This window comes from Acomys russatus, chromosome 15 (assembly GCF_903995435.1).
Source record: "Acomys russatus chromosome 15, mAcoRus1.1, whole genome shotgun sequence".
Lineage (NCBI taxonomy): Eukaryota > Metazoa > Chordata > Mammalia > Rodentia > Muridae > Acomys > Acomys russatus.
Window position 1 is genome coordinate 32,522,263 of NC_067151.1, and position 16,589 is coordinate 32,538,851.

Genomic DNA, 16,589 nt, shown 5'->3' on the forward strand with positions numbered 1-16,589 from the left:
CTACAGAATGCATTGTGTGTGTTGGTAAGCTTGTGTTTTCAAATTCTCCACCTTTCTGTTTCGTTTTTGTTTTACCGTTTCCTCCCCGCTCTCTCTCCCCAAAACTCCCTCTATGTACTAGCTACTGCATGAATTTACTTTATGAATTTTGTAATTGTCAGATTATTTAGTTGGCTTATCTGCTTGAGCAAGGGGGTCTATGGGAAGTATTGACTTGTTTAACCGGCTTATGAATTCTGTCCCACCGTTTCCTATTCCAGTCAATGGCCCTGGCATCTCCTGCGAGGGGCATTGTGTGTGTATCTCTCTAGAGTTACCCACAAGCAAGATGGCTTGCAATGGTTTGAGAAATGAACCCTGAGAAGTTCTAGGGAACTTCTCTTCACCTTAATGTCTCCAAAATGATCTCCAGGTAAAAGCTCCATGTTGTAGCACTTGCCGAGAAAAGCTGCCCCAGCTTCGGCATTTGTTTTCCTCAAGGAATGGAGTCCATTGGCAAAGCACAGTGTCTGCCTGACACTGCGTCATGGATCAGACTGCCAAGTGTTCCAGGGGGAGAAGTTTATACTCATGTATGCTTTATATATGATATAATACTTTAGGTGTAATATAGAAATCTCCCCTATGATTATTGCTCCTAATTATTTTTTTAATTAGAGTCTCAAAACAAAGGGCTTAGGAAAACAGAGCAGGGACACTCTGATGAATCATCAAATGCGCTAAGGTCATGATGGTTTCTAGAACTGCCTGTAACAGGAAAACGCGCAGCCTCAGTAAGAATGTCTAAAGAATCTTTCCAGAAAAGGCTCTTTGTGCCTTCAGGATTGATCTAAGGGAGGGGATCCCACATCTACTGTTTCATCTCCCTAAGTAAATTAGCTTTGGGGGAGGGGAGTTAACTATGATTTGCCTTCACACAGACCCAGCTTTTGACTTTTTAACACTGAAGAACATACCTTTCCCAAATACTCATCTCCCCAGTAGACCCCACCTACTGAGCACACTCCTGAAGTCTCCCACACCCTTCCAGGCCCTTCCCAGAGGACGGCTTTGTCCCAGGGGTGAAGGTTGACGGAAATGTCTACCTGTAGTAATTCGTCTCGTTCCCTTTCATACTTTATGTAAATTGAGTTGTACCATTCTGCTGCCTTTCTTATCCTATGTCTCCTGTCCTGGGGCATATCAGCCAGACGTCTACATGTAGAATTGATAAATAGTGAAATATAGGCATAGAGTGTGTCTAATTACATCTATCCTTAGTTGTGTAAAAATTAAAAAAAAAAAAAAGAAAAGAAAAGAAAGGCATCCCTCAATTCATCTAATTTCAGAAAAAGGAAAATTCTGAGGAATTACAAAACTCCTAGGAAAGTGTCAAGTAAACATAATAATTAATACATGTGACCCAGTATTAAAAAGACTAACTGCAAGCTTAGTGACGGTTCCCATCGGCAGGCAAAATGACACGTCCCTGAGTAATGGGCAGGGGCAGATGGGAGATAATCTCTTTTTTCTTCCACAAATAAACTGCTCTGTTTTCCAGCTGGGGGCAGTAACAACAATGTTTATAGTTACTGCTGCACTAAACAGCGTACACAGTATGTAAAGCTAAACTGGAGATGCGACACTAAAATCTCATTGCCGTCTATGCTTAATTAGGAAGTTTTATAATGCCATTTAGCCCCAGAATGAACATGCTCTCCTTGCTGATCACAAATGCTTCCCTTTTATCTCCGTGCAAGTGGGAACGTTCATCTACCCACGGTGGCAGGCCAACTTTTCAACATAAACAATCATTGCAGGCAAACGACCCCGCTCCCAGTTGTGTTTATAAGCATTTTTGGTGTTCACACTGCTCTTAGCCGAGCATTTCAGTGTTCCACTTGCATTTTCACAGTAGCTCACGTGAGGGTGTCAGCTGCTAAAACCTTGCGATCCTCAAATTGGTGGGATCCTCTTAATTGACATTTTAGCGCTCATGGAGACATGACGGGGTCCATTTTCCTCTCTCTCTCTCTCTCTCTCTCTCTCTCTCTCTCTCTCTCTCTCTCTCTCTCTCTCTCTCTTTCTCTCCATGCCCTGATCCTTTCTTAGCAACTCCACTCTCTTGCCTACAGCCAGGGAACTGCATCCTCTGCCTGGCCCATTTATCTAGGAGGCTTTACCACTCAAAAGCCCAACACCCTCTGAGCCTGGAAGCCTCGCTTCTCCCTGCTGCAAGTCACAGGGAACCATTTACAGCCACTCCATCCCTCTCTCCTCCCAGCGTGAACCCAGTCCAATCATTTCTACCTTTCTCAAGTGCAGATGTCCCTGTGGCCTGTGGCCTGGCCAAGAACACACAGAAGAGAATTCTGCATCTGAAGTATGCAGAGCAGGGGCATGGCCAAAATGCAGTAACTCGGTTAAATAAAAGAAAAACAGGACACCAGATATATATATATATATATATATGAAATGGGGAGGTGAGATAGGACAAAAGGCTGGTTGAGTTCCCAGTCATGACATGACTAAAATGTGCATACTGGCTTCAACCCCCTCCTGAAACAGTAAGTAATGAGCCAGGGCACTGGCAACCAGGCACTGGCTTTGGGAGGCTATTAAATGCCGTCATGCTTGGCTGTTAACAGGAATGGGGTCTGTTAAATGTATCTTGCTGGGTGCAGGTTGGAAAGAGGTGTCCCTATCGAAGCCAGATAAGAGTCTCAACATAGTATGAGTGCAGCAGACCTCTGCCCCCTGTGCCAAGGAGGCTTGCGTGGCCGCCAGTTACCTTGGCTGTGCTGCAGCTGAGACAAGCAGATGCCACAGCATGGGGTTGACCACTCCTTCTAACGCCCACCCCACCCCCTAGCTTCTTCTGTAACAGAGGGGTGAGTTTAAAGCATCCAGCAAGTCGTAGACAAACTTTGCTGACAGAGAAGCTTCCAGAAAACAGTGAGCACTGGATTCTGAGTTGTCCCTCAATAACCCCTGAGTGAGATCTCAGGCCAGATTCAAAGAATCGGGAGTACTCCATCTCTATTGCTGTGGCAAGGAAGGCAGGGACAGCTGGACTTAGTAGTGCATGCCTTTGACTGGCACTTGGGAGGCAGAGGGAAGAGGATCTCTATGAGTTCGGGGCCAGCCTGGTCTATACAGCAAGTCCCAGATCAGCCAGGACTACACAATGAAGTCTTGCCTCAAAAATAAATTGGGTTTTTTTTTTAATAAGTTAAGTTAAAAAAAAAATAAGCAAATAACATGAATAATGAGCCACCTGGGCCTTGTTTTACCAAGCCAAGTAGGTGGCTGTTTAGCTTTGATTTTACTTCATTGGATTTGTTTTCAGAAGCCACTTCTGAGAGAATTTCAACAACATATATGTTTTTCTGTAACTTTAACTTGTAGCTAGAAAGGTGAGAAAACCATGGTGCCTAAGTCCTTCCCTCAGTGGTTATGAATGGAAGACTCTATCTAACCCTTTCCCTGGGGTCCGGAACACCTCAGTGTCTGCTGAATACTACTTGGAGTCTATTGTTACTTCACTGTCCCTCTTTTAACTCAAAAGCAAGCATGTGCATTCTTTTCTGCATGCTCACGTCTGCCTCACAGGCCCTAGTCACGTTCCCCGATGAGACTGGCATTCTTTCCTCACATTCCCTGAGGACGAGTTGTGACAGGCACAAATAGTCAGGACGGAAAGGGACCCTCTCACCCCAGGGATCCGCACACAGTCTATGGAGAAAGAGGGTAAATGTTCACAAGCTGGGGTTAAAGGAGGCTCAAATACACGACGCACAAACTGCCTTAAAAGCTCAGATGAAGTGAACTTTGGTCAGATCATGACAGGGACTTTCGTTAGCAGGAAGCCCTGGGTCTGGAGCCACCTTTCTTGCATTGTGATCTGTGCAAAGGCCCCAAAACAGAACTCAGGAAGGATTGCCTTGTGTTTCTTTCACTTCTGAGAAAAATATGCTCCATAGCAGAGACAGAGTCTCCTGGGAAAACAGACGATTATTGAGGGGAGAATCGTGAATTTTTCTAATACTTTCCTCGGGGTAGGCTCCTGAGCTGGAACGAGCCTTTCAGGCTGGCCAGAGCTGAAAGTAAAACACGAAGACTGTGTTTACAGTGCTGTCTGCCCTCTAGGACAGGAATTGCATGCTACAGCAAACGGGTGGAATCTAGCCTTCTTCCTGATGAGTTAAGCTTTATTCGAATGCAGCCGCATCCATTTGTTGGCACGTTGTCCGTGGCTGCTTATGTCCTGCTGCGGCAGGTTTGAGAAGCTGCATCAGAACCAAATGACCTGAAACCCAAAACTTATCTATCTGGCCTGTTGCAAAGTCTCCTGACCTCTGGGTTTAAGGGGGCAAAGGGTGGTTCTAGATTAAAAATAGAATCTATTAAAAAATGCAAAGTTCATGAGAGTAAGGATGGGACTTATTTAAAATGGCATCGTTGCTAAATTAATGAATGAACAGTTGAACTCTAAAGAAGAAAATTTTAGTTTGCATGTGTTTTTGAAAGGTAGAGTTGAGGTAACTGGATTTTTCGTTTTTAACAACCCGTGAGTAAATAACCCTTTTGGCTCAGCTAAAACTATATTTGCAATAAAAGCATCCAGGCCCTAACACACCTGTAAGACTTAGTTTATGATTTTTTTAAATTTTTATATTATTTTCAAATTTTTGCTTAGGATAAACTCTGCCGGTGGAAACTCCTTAGCTCCCTCGTATGCTGAGGAACAAGCACCTGGCAGTTCAGTTTCTCTTCCATAGGGAAACCAGGAGCTGTGGAGCAAATGAAAAAAGTCAACTCAGTTCTCTGGATGCCCGAGCCCAGTGCCCTGCAAAAGCCACCATTGTCCCCTCAGATGGAGGCCTGTGAAGATGGCAGAGTCATGCTAGTGGAGACTCTTTTACACACCTAATCTCAAAATGTTGTGTCTGATCAAGATAGCCAGCACAGAAGAGCCCAGTTAGCCTTCCCTGGAAAATGGGAAATGATGTTTCAGAAACTCACCTTGAGCCTCCTTTTGCTATTTTAATGGCGATTTTTACTGTAGGGAAAATCCATGCTATTATCTCCAGGAACTGTGGCAAGGCCCTCAAAGGATATGACAGCCAAACTAAACAGAAGCGTACTAACCTTGGCGATAAACACAATAAAATGAGGAGGGATACCTGGATCGATTCGTTAGTTTAATTTTAATGGCAAACAAATTATAACACAGTCCCTACAGAGTGAGGGTTGGCAAGGAACGGGTCCCTGAGATTAATGCCCCAGCCTCCTAAGCAGTATGAATAATGGATGGGCTAAAAGGCAAAACGCACAATAATGTTCTTTTATTAATGAAATGAAGACTCGTTGTGATGGCTGGCAATAAATTAGGGAAAGCTAAAGAGGGAAAGTCATCAACACTTGCGCCTTTGAAAAATGTAGTTTCTTAAATCCAATAATTACTGCCGTGACAGAAAACATCGCTGTGCAACAGAAATGAAGTGCATCCCTTGCGAACCCTACCCGTATTGCAGAGGAGAAATATTTTTGATCCATAGACTGTAAAGCCTATTATTCGCTAAGAGAAAACACAGCCCATTACAGTAGATTGATGGTGGGTATTAGGCATTCTGGTGGAATTTCATAGGTGAACATTTTCAGGGGCTCAGGCATTGGGAGCTCCTCCTTCAGAGCTTGCACATGGAGTCTAGGAAACAGTGCGGGCAGGAGGCATGCCCAAAGGCATATGCCCAAGCATTGTTAGCTGAGCTAGGACAGAAAGCCACTTGCCCCAACTCTACCGGCTGCTGCTGCTTCAAGAGGGGGAAGCTAAGCTGCCCTACAAAGCAGGTGTGTACAGAGAACCATGATGCTTCCAGCGCAGCGAAGACAAAGCTGACTCTCCCGTTCAGACCCCTGACTCCTGCCCAGCCACACCCTGTCACTGTGGTATAGTCCCCTCTTAAACCTTGCAAGGGGACCAGATAGATACAGTGCAAGTTCATTGGTGTGTATTTTCAAGCTTAATGGCAGAAGCAAGGGCTTAAAATGTCTGAGTGTGAAACACAGGCTTACTTCACCGACAACACAAGAGGTCACCTGCCCAATAATTCTTCTGGTTAGACAGGGTTGCCTTTTATTTCAGTGCCTGGTGTTCTAAACGCCCAGAAATAGGCTAGCATTAATTCCTTTTAGATTCCCAACTATGTTGTGTCCAGGTACCTGAGTTGCTGTGGTAACTGCCGTATTACAGCTATCTGTCACTTGCTACAGTAGCAGCCAGGGCTTTTTGTTTTGTTTTGTTTTTCAAGACAGGGTTTCTCCATGTAAGCAAATAGCCCTGGCTGTCCTGGACTCACTTTGTATACCAGGCTGACCTCTGAACTCATAGAGATCTGCCTGCCTCTGCCTTCCGAATACTGGGATTAAAGGCGTGAGCCACCATGCCCCACTAAGGCAGGGGCTTTATCAGAGTCAAAAGAAACAGACTAATGTAAGCCCATCCTAAATAGAAGAATCACCACAGATACTCACCTCAGACTATTAGCTTTTGACTCTGAAAACACCAGGATGGGCTTACGTTAGTCTGTTCTTTACATCATCTCATTTTTCCAATGATCTTTCAACTAAGTTCCCCAGTACACAGCATGGGGACCGAGGCATACACACGTTTAAAGTTACTCATAGTTGGTTACCACAGATCAGCCTTGGAACACTAAGGGGTGGGCCCTTGCTCACCTCTAACCTGTGGTGATAATTATCAAAATGTGATACTCCAGGGGCTCTTCATGAAATGGAGACTCACAGAGGAGACACTTGTGATTTCAATGGCAAGTCTATACACGCTAGTTCTAACCAAACCACAAACACTGAGCAGAATAAATTACAAAATCATCCTGTCGGGAAGTCAATCATATGTGTTAATGGACCATTGCAAAGATAGGCAGTGAGGAGGAGACACTGAGAATATTTGATATCTGCGAATCTTGCATGATTGATAAAAATAAAAGAATGTGTAGAGGTTCCTCTCTGGCATTCAGAAAGGGCCTGGGACTTACATGTGTGACACATGCCACTCTTCAGAGGACAGATCCTGCTCCAGATGTTTGCGGGAGAGTTTGTAGTTTTTGCACATTTGCATAACAATCTCTCTGAAGAATAAGCCACTGCACACAGCTCTGTTTTCTTGCCAGATCCCTCAGTTCTGAAATGCATATGGGGGCTACAGAATCCAAATTGCAAATAGTCAACTGTCCATATTTGAGAGGTGTGCTAATTTTGAAGGCTCTAATTAAAACTCTAAAGAAATAAAAAATGGCACCACTAACTATGATCAGAAACTGCAATGGGCAAATGCATGAATAGCAGAGAAATGAACTTTTATGATATAGGAATAATGTTGCTAATATTTGAAACATTAGATTCCAAAGTAGTGACTTTTCATTTCTTGCTTTAAAAGTTCATAGAGCATTTAGGGGTTCTGTTTTGTAATATTCTACAAAGTGCATAGTTACCGATCTTGGATTAAGTAAGAAGTGAATGCTACATGCACACTCAATATGCCACCGTCTGATAAGTATTCTAGAGGCGTCTGGTTGTAGCATAGAGGAATGGACATGAAATTTGAGAAATCTGCACAGAAAAGGTGGTAAGAAAACAGTGTGCAATTCAACGCAAAAGGTTTGGTCAGGAAGGTTCTTGCCAGAGGATTACAGGGATGATGTACTGCAGTGATGACCTGTGATTAAGTCTTGAAGAATACAGACATTGGGCTGGGTGCAGGAGAAGAAGTCATGCCAGTGGGGAGCAACTTGAGCTAGGACAATCAAGTGGATTCAGAGATAGTGTTGGTGGCTGTCTTGATCTTGTAGGAAGAAAGCCCAGACTAGACCATTTTTTAAAAAAGAACAACGTTCAGTTATATGACTCTCGTTTTTCTTTTGTTTTTTAAAAATTTTATTTATTTATTATTATGTATACAGAGCTCTGCCTGCATGTACACCTGCAGGCCAGAGGAGGGTATCAGATCACATTATAGATGGTTGTGAGCCACCATGTGGTTGCTGGGAATTGAACTCATGACCTCTGGAAGAGCAGTCAGTGCTCTTAACTGCTGAGCCATCTCTCCAGCCCCAGACTAGATCATTTAACCACAAACAATATTTCCCTCTCATAAATAGTGTAGGGTCACCTTCATTGGTGTTAGCATGGGAGTGGAAAGGTGTCCAAAAGGAAACTAAGGCAGAATTGACTAAGGTAAGCAGAGCAAAAGGATATTATTCTAGAAGAACCACAGTCTGCAAAAGGGTCACAGTGGATCTACTGATGTTATGAATCAGTTCTGAGTAATACCAAGAACTAGACACTGGAAAATTTTACTGTCAGTACATTGCCAAGGCTGGGACAAGGATTGAGACTTTATGATGAATTGTAAATAAACTGGACCTTGTGGAAATTGACCTGTCAGCTACTTGCAGGATGTACTGGAAATTGGGTACCCCAGAGGGAAGTAGGTGACCTCTGTTGGAACTCCTCACATTTTAATAGCCACAAAGTTCATAATGTATCTTTTGTGTGCTGCGAACTATAGAGAATTCAGAGAAGGCATCTAAGACTTGATCATCGCCCTTCATAGACTCTATAATTTGGGGAGGAAAACAGTCATGATTTATGTAGGACACACAGTGAACTACACACCACATTGTTGTGGGAATGGGCATGGACCAACTGCCTAAAATGAGCCACAGTCCACAGAGCTAGAAACAGAATGTTCTCAGGCTTAGGGGGCAGAGGCTTATGGAGAGAGACCCTCTAGGTGGTCTTTGGTTACAGTCATTGATATCTACTGCAGTGACCTTTCTGTGGTGAGTGCCACGCTGAGGAGGTCACAGTTCCCCAGATTCAAAGTGAGGTGGACTCAGTGAGTCCTGACTTACTGCTCCCCAAGATTTTCTCTGGTCAGCAGCATGCAGATATCCTCAGCATTAGGTCTTGGGTCCTTCCCCCTGCTACAGACCAGTTTAACCGCAAACCACACTTACCATCGTACACCCAACAGAGTTGGAGTCAGCTATACAAACATGGAGACTGCTTTATTTGCAAGGCTTGCTTGGGCTTTGCAAAAGAGACATGAGTCCTATTCTTAAAGTAGTACATGGGCAAACCCCTCCACATACTGAGCCCCAACTTCAGTCCTGTAAAGACAAGGCTGGACAGAGAGGCTCTGGACAGCCTTTTTCACTCTTAAGCATCTGTAAATCCAACAGAAACTGCCTTCCCACCCTTATTCCAGAACATGCAATCATGACCCATCAGTACACCTTTCTAGAAAGTGCTGTGAAATTTGGGGGGGGGGGTGGCGTGTAAGCACACAAAGGTTTGTCTAGGAAGGTAGACATTTAGAAAGCTGCTAATTAGGACTGGTGGAATTGAGCACTTAAAGGCAGAGCAAGGCTTCTCTTGGCAGAGGGGCAAGGGAGGGACCATCTGTGCACAGGCTCCACTTGAAAGTCACCAGCCTCTGTATCTTCTACAATCTGTATTTGTGGAGAAATGTCCCATTTCAGTGGCACATGACTTAGAGCAGCCGAATAGACAGGTAATCATAGCCTTCTAAGGGAGATAAAGGACTAATTATTGGAAGGTCCTGGAGAATTCAACACGGAGACCCACAGTTAAACTATTTCAACGAGTCCGTTGTTGAATTGTTGCGAGGAGAGATACAAGAGCAGAGGAAGGGAAGGCGATTCTCTTGTTATAGGGGCTTTCTCTTGCTTCCACTGCTTAATTCTAAAATATTTTGCATCAAGTTACAAAGGAAAAAGGAAAGAGTTGCCTCAGAGCTCTGTAAGCCTTGGCTGCTTAAAAGTTTTCAAAATTCACTTTAATCTACAGCAGCCCCATAAGTGTAAGGAGAGGCCATGCCTGCTCCTAGTGTTTAATGCTGATGGGACTAAATGAATGCCAGTCAGTCACAGGCGTGCACAATCTGCCCGTCCTCCCATGTCCGGCCGCCTGTGGTCCTCCATCAGCATTCTGTCCGATGCCAGTGAGTTTTTCATTCCCAGAAAGGTAGAAATACATCTATATTTTTTATGACTAGGAGACGAGTTTATATTACCCTTGGATTAACTACAGAATGCCTTTTATGTTCGACAGACTAAATAGACATCTGTTTTTCTGCAAACATCCAACTCCACACAAACTGAGCATTCTCAGTTTGCTTTGAAAAGCAAAATACCATGTGTTGTGACTTTACAATGTTTTAAATAAAGTTAGGAATTCAGGTTTGTGAGGGTGAGGTTTTCATGAAATCGGAGGGTAGGAGACCAAAAACTACACATATGAGGTCTTTTAAAATTCAATGAGGGGCAGAGTCAACAGAGCGGCCACTGGGTCGCTGTTTTAGCCATTCTGTGAAGCAAGAAGTGAATTATTAAAGTTTATCGTCCTCGTTGGCTTCTAACACTGTTCGTCAGTATGTGCATCATGTTTAAAGTGGAAACGGCTCTGCCTAAGTGAGCCATTTACTGCCCGGTTCTACACGCCGTCGCTGGTTTTCTCTTTATTACTTTGTTTTGGAGCTTTGATTGCTTTCTTAGATCTAAGATTGTTCTAATGCTGTTCTGCGATCGCATGAGGGGCTTAGTTTTCACTTTGTTCTCAGAACCAGGCTGCCTATAAATTTATCTCAGTTCTTTGAAGAAACTAACAGTAAAATTTCAAGAGGAAAAAAAATGGCAGCAGATATCCTCGCAGAGAGAAAGTAATCTCCTGATAGAATAGCCTCCAGGCTTCGTCCCTTTAAACAGGGACTTTTAGTTGAGGAAGCCTTTCCCTTCTACCGTGACTCATGTTCAGTATTTTTCTTTGGGCTTTGTACCCTCTTTTCTGCTTTTTGTTAAGATTTTGCTATAATGGGCCAGGCCCTCTCTCTCCACACCTATTAAATCTGAAATGAAGTCACACTCTGCCCCCATACTGCTGCAGTCGTAGCTTCTAGGGCTACAGCCAGGTAGCACATCCCAGAGATCATCTGCGGTTTCTGTGGGGAAATTACACATAGAGACAAGAGGTTGGAATTCTCAAAGAAGAAGAGGAAGAAAACCCATCTTTAGGAAAATGGACTTTGGAAAGTGAAACCCATAGGATGTAGTCTTTGGGCTTAATTTCATTCCAAGCCATGTTGCCTCTCAGGCTTTGGCTTCATTAAAATTCACCCAGCCCCTCCCAAGGTCTGCCATATCCCCTCATCAAGAGACAATAAGATCATTTAGAGTGAGAATTGCTAACACAGCTGGGAGAGCTTGTGCTTCCACCTCTGACAACTTTATCACCCTTCAGCTTTATTATTCCTGTGCCCATAGCTGCACATTGGCCAACATGACCGAAGGACCTTTCTTACCTGTCACACACAAAGGACTGAGGCTCAGATTTAATGTGGGGGTGATTCTGAAAGCCACTGGCTGATAGATATGAACCTGGTAGCACTGGATGGGTTGCAACCTGTGACAAAGCCTGTGCCTGCTGGCTTCATGAGCAGGAGTGATGGCTGTTGACATAAGCGAGCATGATGGGCAGGTTAACTTGGCCTACTGTTCCCTGGCCTAATTGTCCTCTTTCTCATTTTATGCCCCTGCTAGACCACCGCTCTTGATAAGGAGAGGCAGGTTTTCCGACGAAGACGCCACCAGGATGTGAGCAGCCGGTACAAGGCGCAGCCAGCTCCACCAGAACTCAACTCGGAATCAGAAGACTACTCCCCCAGCTCCTCTGAGACTGTTCGCTCCCCCAATTCTCCCTTTTAATAAGACCCTTTTACTCCTAGCTTAACCCCTTAAGACTCTGAGATCCCCCCTCCCCCAAACTTCTGTAAAACAGGTTCATCTGATCTCTCTAGCACTCAATGCTGCTTGAATGGCAGAACAGAAAGTATGTTTTGGGTACCTTTGTAGCAAGTTCCCTTTACTGAATGAAAAGGCATGTGGTGTTTGTGGCGACGGTAATTTGCTGCTAATAGGGGTCCTTAAAGAGTTAAGGCTAATTTGCGATTTTTTTTTTTAAACATAGAAGCAATGAATGTTTTCATCAGTCAAGTGAGGATCTGCAGTATGTAACATAGCAAGCGTTAGCCTTCTGAGTGCATAGAATTTTCTTGAGAACCCTTGCTGGGGAATTTTTCAGACCCTTGAGTATATTCACACATATTTCTTGATTTTATTGCAAACCAAGGGGCGTCATTAAGACCCTAAAAAGTCCACACCAGAAGAGCATGGAGTATGAAATACTGCCAGTCCTTCTCTGTGGGCTTAGAGCATGTCAGGTGTTATAGTGTCAGCAGATGCACCCCTCTTTCCTAACCGTTTTATGAAGAAGAGGGGTCCTTTTCCTACATCCTTTTCTGGTTAGCTGCAGTGAGGGCTCTGCGTTCATTGGAAGGAATTAGCTTTGTGGCAGCCTGGGCCAAGTGATTGACAGTGTCACTTCCCATCTCCATACAAAAGATGTACCGATGACGCCCCTGAAATGCTGCTTCCCCATTAGCTGCTGCTAGTGCCAGGCAGACCCTTGGGGAAACCACCTAGCCTTGGCTTGTGCTTGGTGAGTTGGGATCTGTCTGGTCAGGATCAGAAAAGAGCTAGAAATAACTGGTGAAAAGAGCAATAAATTACCAGGTGCTCTATGGGGCTGGGACTCCAACCAGCAAGGGAAAGCAAGGTCCTGTGGCTTTGTTTTTGTTTTTGTTTTTGTTTTCCTCAGCTGCTTTTACACAGGACTGTAGCCACCAGTGTGAAGTCAACACAGAATATGAAAGATCTGGAGCACCAGGGAGCAGGAGGCAAGTGCTTTGCAAAGTGGCAGAAGGGAGAGTACAGTGAAAACACAACCCAAAAGGTTCTAAAAATGGGTTTTATAGAAATATACCAATTCCGTTTCTTTGCTATGGCATGGTCTCTAGCCATCCAGGAGGGATGTGCTGCTTTTCTGGTTTGGTGACGGGCTCTAGAAATGGCTACAAGTTTTTTATTTTCTCATCTTATTTTGAATGGAGTTTTAAAGTTATGAACAAGGTTTCTATAATCAGGTCTTTATTTTTGAACTCCTGCTGTGTCTATACATAGTCATAAACTTATGTTCTACACATACAGACTTTTAAATGACAGGACCCCACATTTCCTGCTCTTCCACGTTTAAATATAACTTTTACTTAGGCCATTTTCTTTTCTCTCTTAGAGAGTCTAGAAATGGTAGCACATAAAATCAGAAAATGGTAAAAATTTGTATATTATTTGAATTTGGTGTTGAGAGTAGGGACAGAGCACCAACCACCAGCGAGGGTGTCTATTTGTAGATAGAGTCCATTTGGTGATGGGCCTCAAACTGGTCAAAAATCACTACTTTCTCTGAAGCAGAAAAGCACATTCCAAGATCAGCACATAATGGCATAGCTGATCCTCAACTCCATGCATGTGACTATAAAATGCCCTGTGGGAAATAGTAGATTGCCACTTTCCTTTCTCTGAATTTCTGCATCCCCCCTGGTCATTAACCTATGGCCACAGCATCCAGGGGTTATGGGCCCACAGTACAAGGATCTGGCATTTTTCCATGCACAGTTTCTCCTGGTGCTGCAGAAGGACAGCTTAGAAGAATTTGGAGTCCATTCAGGAAGATGATCGCAGCAACGTCCCTATAGAATTTCAGTGATCTATGCTGAATAAATAGTGGAATGTAATCTGTCAAGTAGAAATATTGAGTAATCATATGGAATGCAGTAATTCAGTAATCTTTCCAGCGTTAAGCTACCGAGAGCTTGGACGTCAAAGAGGTAACTCAGAGAGTGAATAGACAAGCACAAGGCTGCTGACTTGGTGCATTCAGATTGCTTTGGTTTTAGTCAACACTGATTCCTACCCCTTCCCCCCAACATTCTTAGAATACTTTCAGTTTGAAATAACTAAGTGGTGGTGTTTTTTTCTTAATTTCTATAACCAAATCAATCTTATGTTTTATTTCATGTATTATAGAACAAGCACGTGCCATTATGGCTGTGTATCTCTGTAATCATCCACTTAACCATCATGAGTGTTTCTGTATTTTTGAGTATTGAATATAACTCTTATGGTGGTAGTCTGGTGATGGGACTCGCCCTTCCTTTACTAACAGGACCAGTGCTGTGGCATTTAAAGGGAGCTATCCATTTGAGAGTAGACTAGTTGAACAATCCTTCATTACTTGCTTCCTATAAATCAGTTCTGCAGATGAGACCCATTCATATTAATGAATTCATCCCCCCCCCAACATTGTAGCAGAAATTGCTTTATTTGTCATGATCAATAAATATGTGACTTGTTCCAAACCATTAGAAGGAATGGTTAGGTTCTTCAGTCCCTGGAAACGCTCTGGCTGTAGCCCGCCTCTAACTCCCACATGGTGCGTATTAACCTAAAGAGAGGGGGAAATATGAATAAACAACAGAAAACACTTGATGTCTTGTGTTCACTGAGACTTCCCTGCAATCTGCTCAGCCCTCTTACGAGTGCTAGTTAACAGGCCTGTCAGATAGTATTAAAAGAGAACACTGTATCTGTGAATGAAGGCTAAAATTGCAATCCTTTACCCTTTGAGGCATATTTCAGTTGGGGGGAAAAAAAGAAAAGAAAAACTGGCTCAGAGGGTCACAAAGCTACTGAATCACCAGGACTCAAGCACGTTAAATCAGGGTTGTTTGCTGGCCAAAGGCATTGGCTGGACAACTCGATCCCCCACACTGAAGTGCTGTTGTGCTGAGGGAGAGTTTTCTTCACATTACTGCTTTGCCTCTAGCCTTCCTCTGGGTAAGGCCCTGTCAGTGTTTCCATGATAAACTCCTGTTCTGTAAGGTTTTTAATTTGACCATAAAGACGTGCCTCAGGCTGAGGTTTGCTATTCAGGCCCTGTACTGAAAAGAGTCACATTCGCTCTTCTCAACTCCTGAAGAAAACTCAACATTAAGAATTCTGGCACATGCCTTCATCATGAGTTCAGAGTTTTGGGATGCACCAAGAGCCAAGATGATTTGAACATAACTATTCGTTTGGGCATGCTTTTTCTAATGGATCACCTAGCATATATTATAAAATTTTTTCTATTATTTGAAAATTCTTTTAATTACTATGTTAGTTTTCTCTTTTCCTTTTTCCAAATATTTGTAAGAACTTGAATTTCATGAGCTCAAAGGCCCACTTTTTCTATGAGCTGCCTGCCACTTCTGTTGGAGATTTGGAAAAAGCTCTCTGACCCAATGGAGCACGTTGGCTTGCATGCTGTGTGGAGGGTGAAATACACACTTCTTTGGAAATCTGGATTTCCAAGTTCAGTCATCAGATTTCATGGAGCCACTCTAGTCTGTTGGGAGAATAGTGCTTAAAGGAGCCTTCACAATTAACACGTTCCTGAACTCAGATTCGAAGCCAGCGTAAAATAGCACACTTCCTATTCTCCTGTTTAAAGGCGAATAAATCAGAGAAACTTGAGGACATATGACACATCTGATGACTGCAAAACTCCTTTACAGTTGGGCTCTCTGGTGCTTACACATGGACCAGTTGAGAACTGGAACCCCAGGATGTCAGATGGAATCTTTAGTTTGTATGTAATTACATACAGATGGGGGGAGGGGGTGCTCTGAGCTGCTCTTTGTGTTTTAATCATCTCAAATATGCAGCCAGCCAGCCAGTAGCATTAAGGGTCATAAAATGGTGGGAAACAGGAAATCCAAGGTAGCGGTTTAGAATGCCTCTGCTGGGGCATTTTTGTTTGTTTGTTTTTGTTGCTGGCTCAAACGCAGAGGCCTCTGTGGTCATTTTTCGGTAACTGAGCATCTAACTGGCAGGTGTTGTGATCATGCAGTTTGTCCATGGAGACAAAGGAGGGCTACGGATTCTTTTTTTTTTTTTTTTTTTTTTTTTTTTTCTGTCAAGAAAAGGCAATCTCTCAAATGTCCCTGTAAATTTCCTCAATATTATTATTATTATTATTATTATTATTATTATTATTATTATCATCATCATCAATTAACCTAAGACCCTTAATTTTGCTTTAATGTAAAATTGTATATTTTTGACTGTGACATACTTATTAATTTACAGTAATTAGTGCTTAAGCCTTCAGAACTGTTGGTATTAAGAGTAGGACTTTAAAGTGATGTTAACTATCCTAACAATGCCAGTTCATTCCAAGTCGATCAGCTGTAGTCAGGGACAGACCTAGACTAATTGTCTGGGGCAGCTCCTCGCTCGCCCTTGACATTAAATCCGTGGTGTTCCAAGAATAAAATACAAAGAAATTGAAACTGGTCCAAGGTTAGAGTCACATCCTTGACAACTTTTTAAAATTTTTTATTAGAAAATTAATATCAACCCTTTTCATTCTGGCTTAAAGAAAATTGTTAAAGGATTAGTTGAGTGTGAAATTAAATAGTATTTTTCTCCTGCATACTAAAGAAGTGGGCTGGGGACTTGACACATTTAACAAGTTTCCGGAAAGGTTTTGATTTGGGGAGAAAGAAAAATTCAACATTTCCTTTGGAGATTCTGCCTTTTTCACTTGCTGCATGGATCAGATGG

At 43.1% G+C, this 16,589-nt stretch overlaps 1 protein-coding gene across 8 annotated transcripts in view; it reads left to right on the top strand.

Moving 5' to 3' along the window:
• Nucleotides 1-12,910, top strand: part of Dclk1 (doublecortin like kinase 1) — a 274,218-nt gene extending 261,308 nt beyond the window's left edge. For all 8 annotated transcript variants that reach the window (XM_051157153.1, XM_051157154.1, XM_051157152.1 and 5 more), the window contains one exon: nucleotides 11,625-12,910. In XM_051157153.1, coding sequence (XP_051013110.1) covers nucleotides 11,625-11,789 — 165 coding nt within the window. In that variant the 3' untranslated portion in view covers nucleotides 11,790-12,910. The remainder of the gene's footprint in view (nucleotides 1-11,624) is intronic.
• Nucleotides 12,911-16,589: the final 3,679 nt, after the last annotated feature.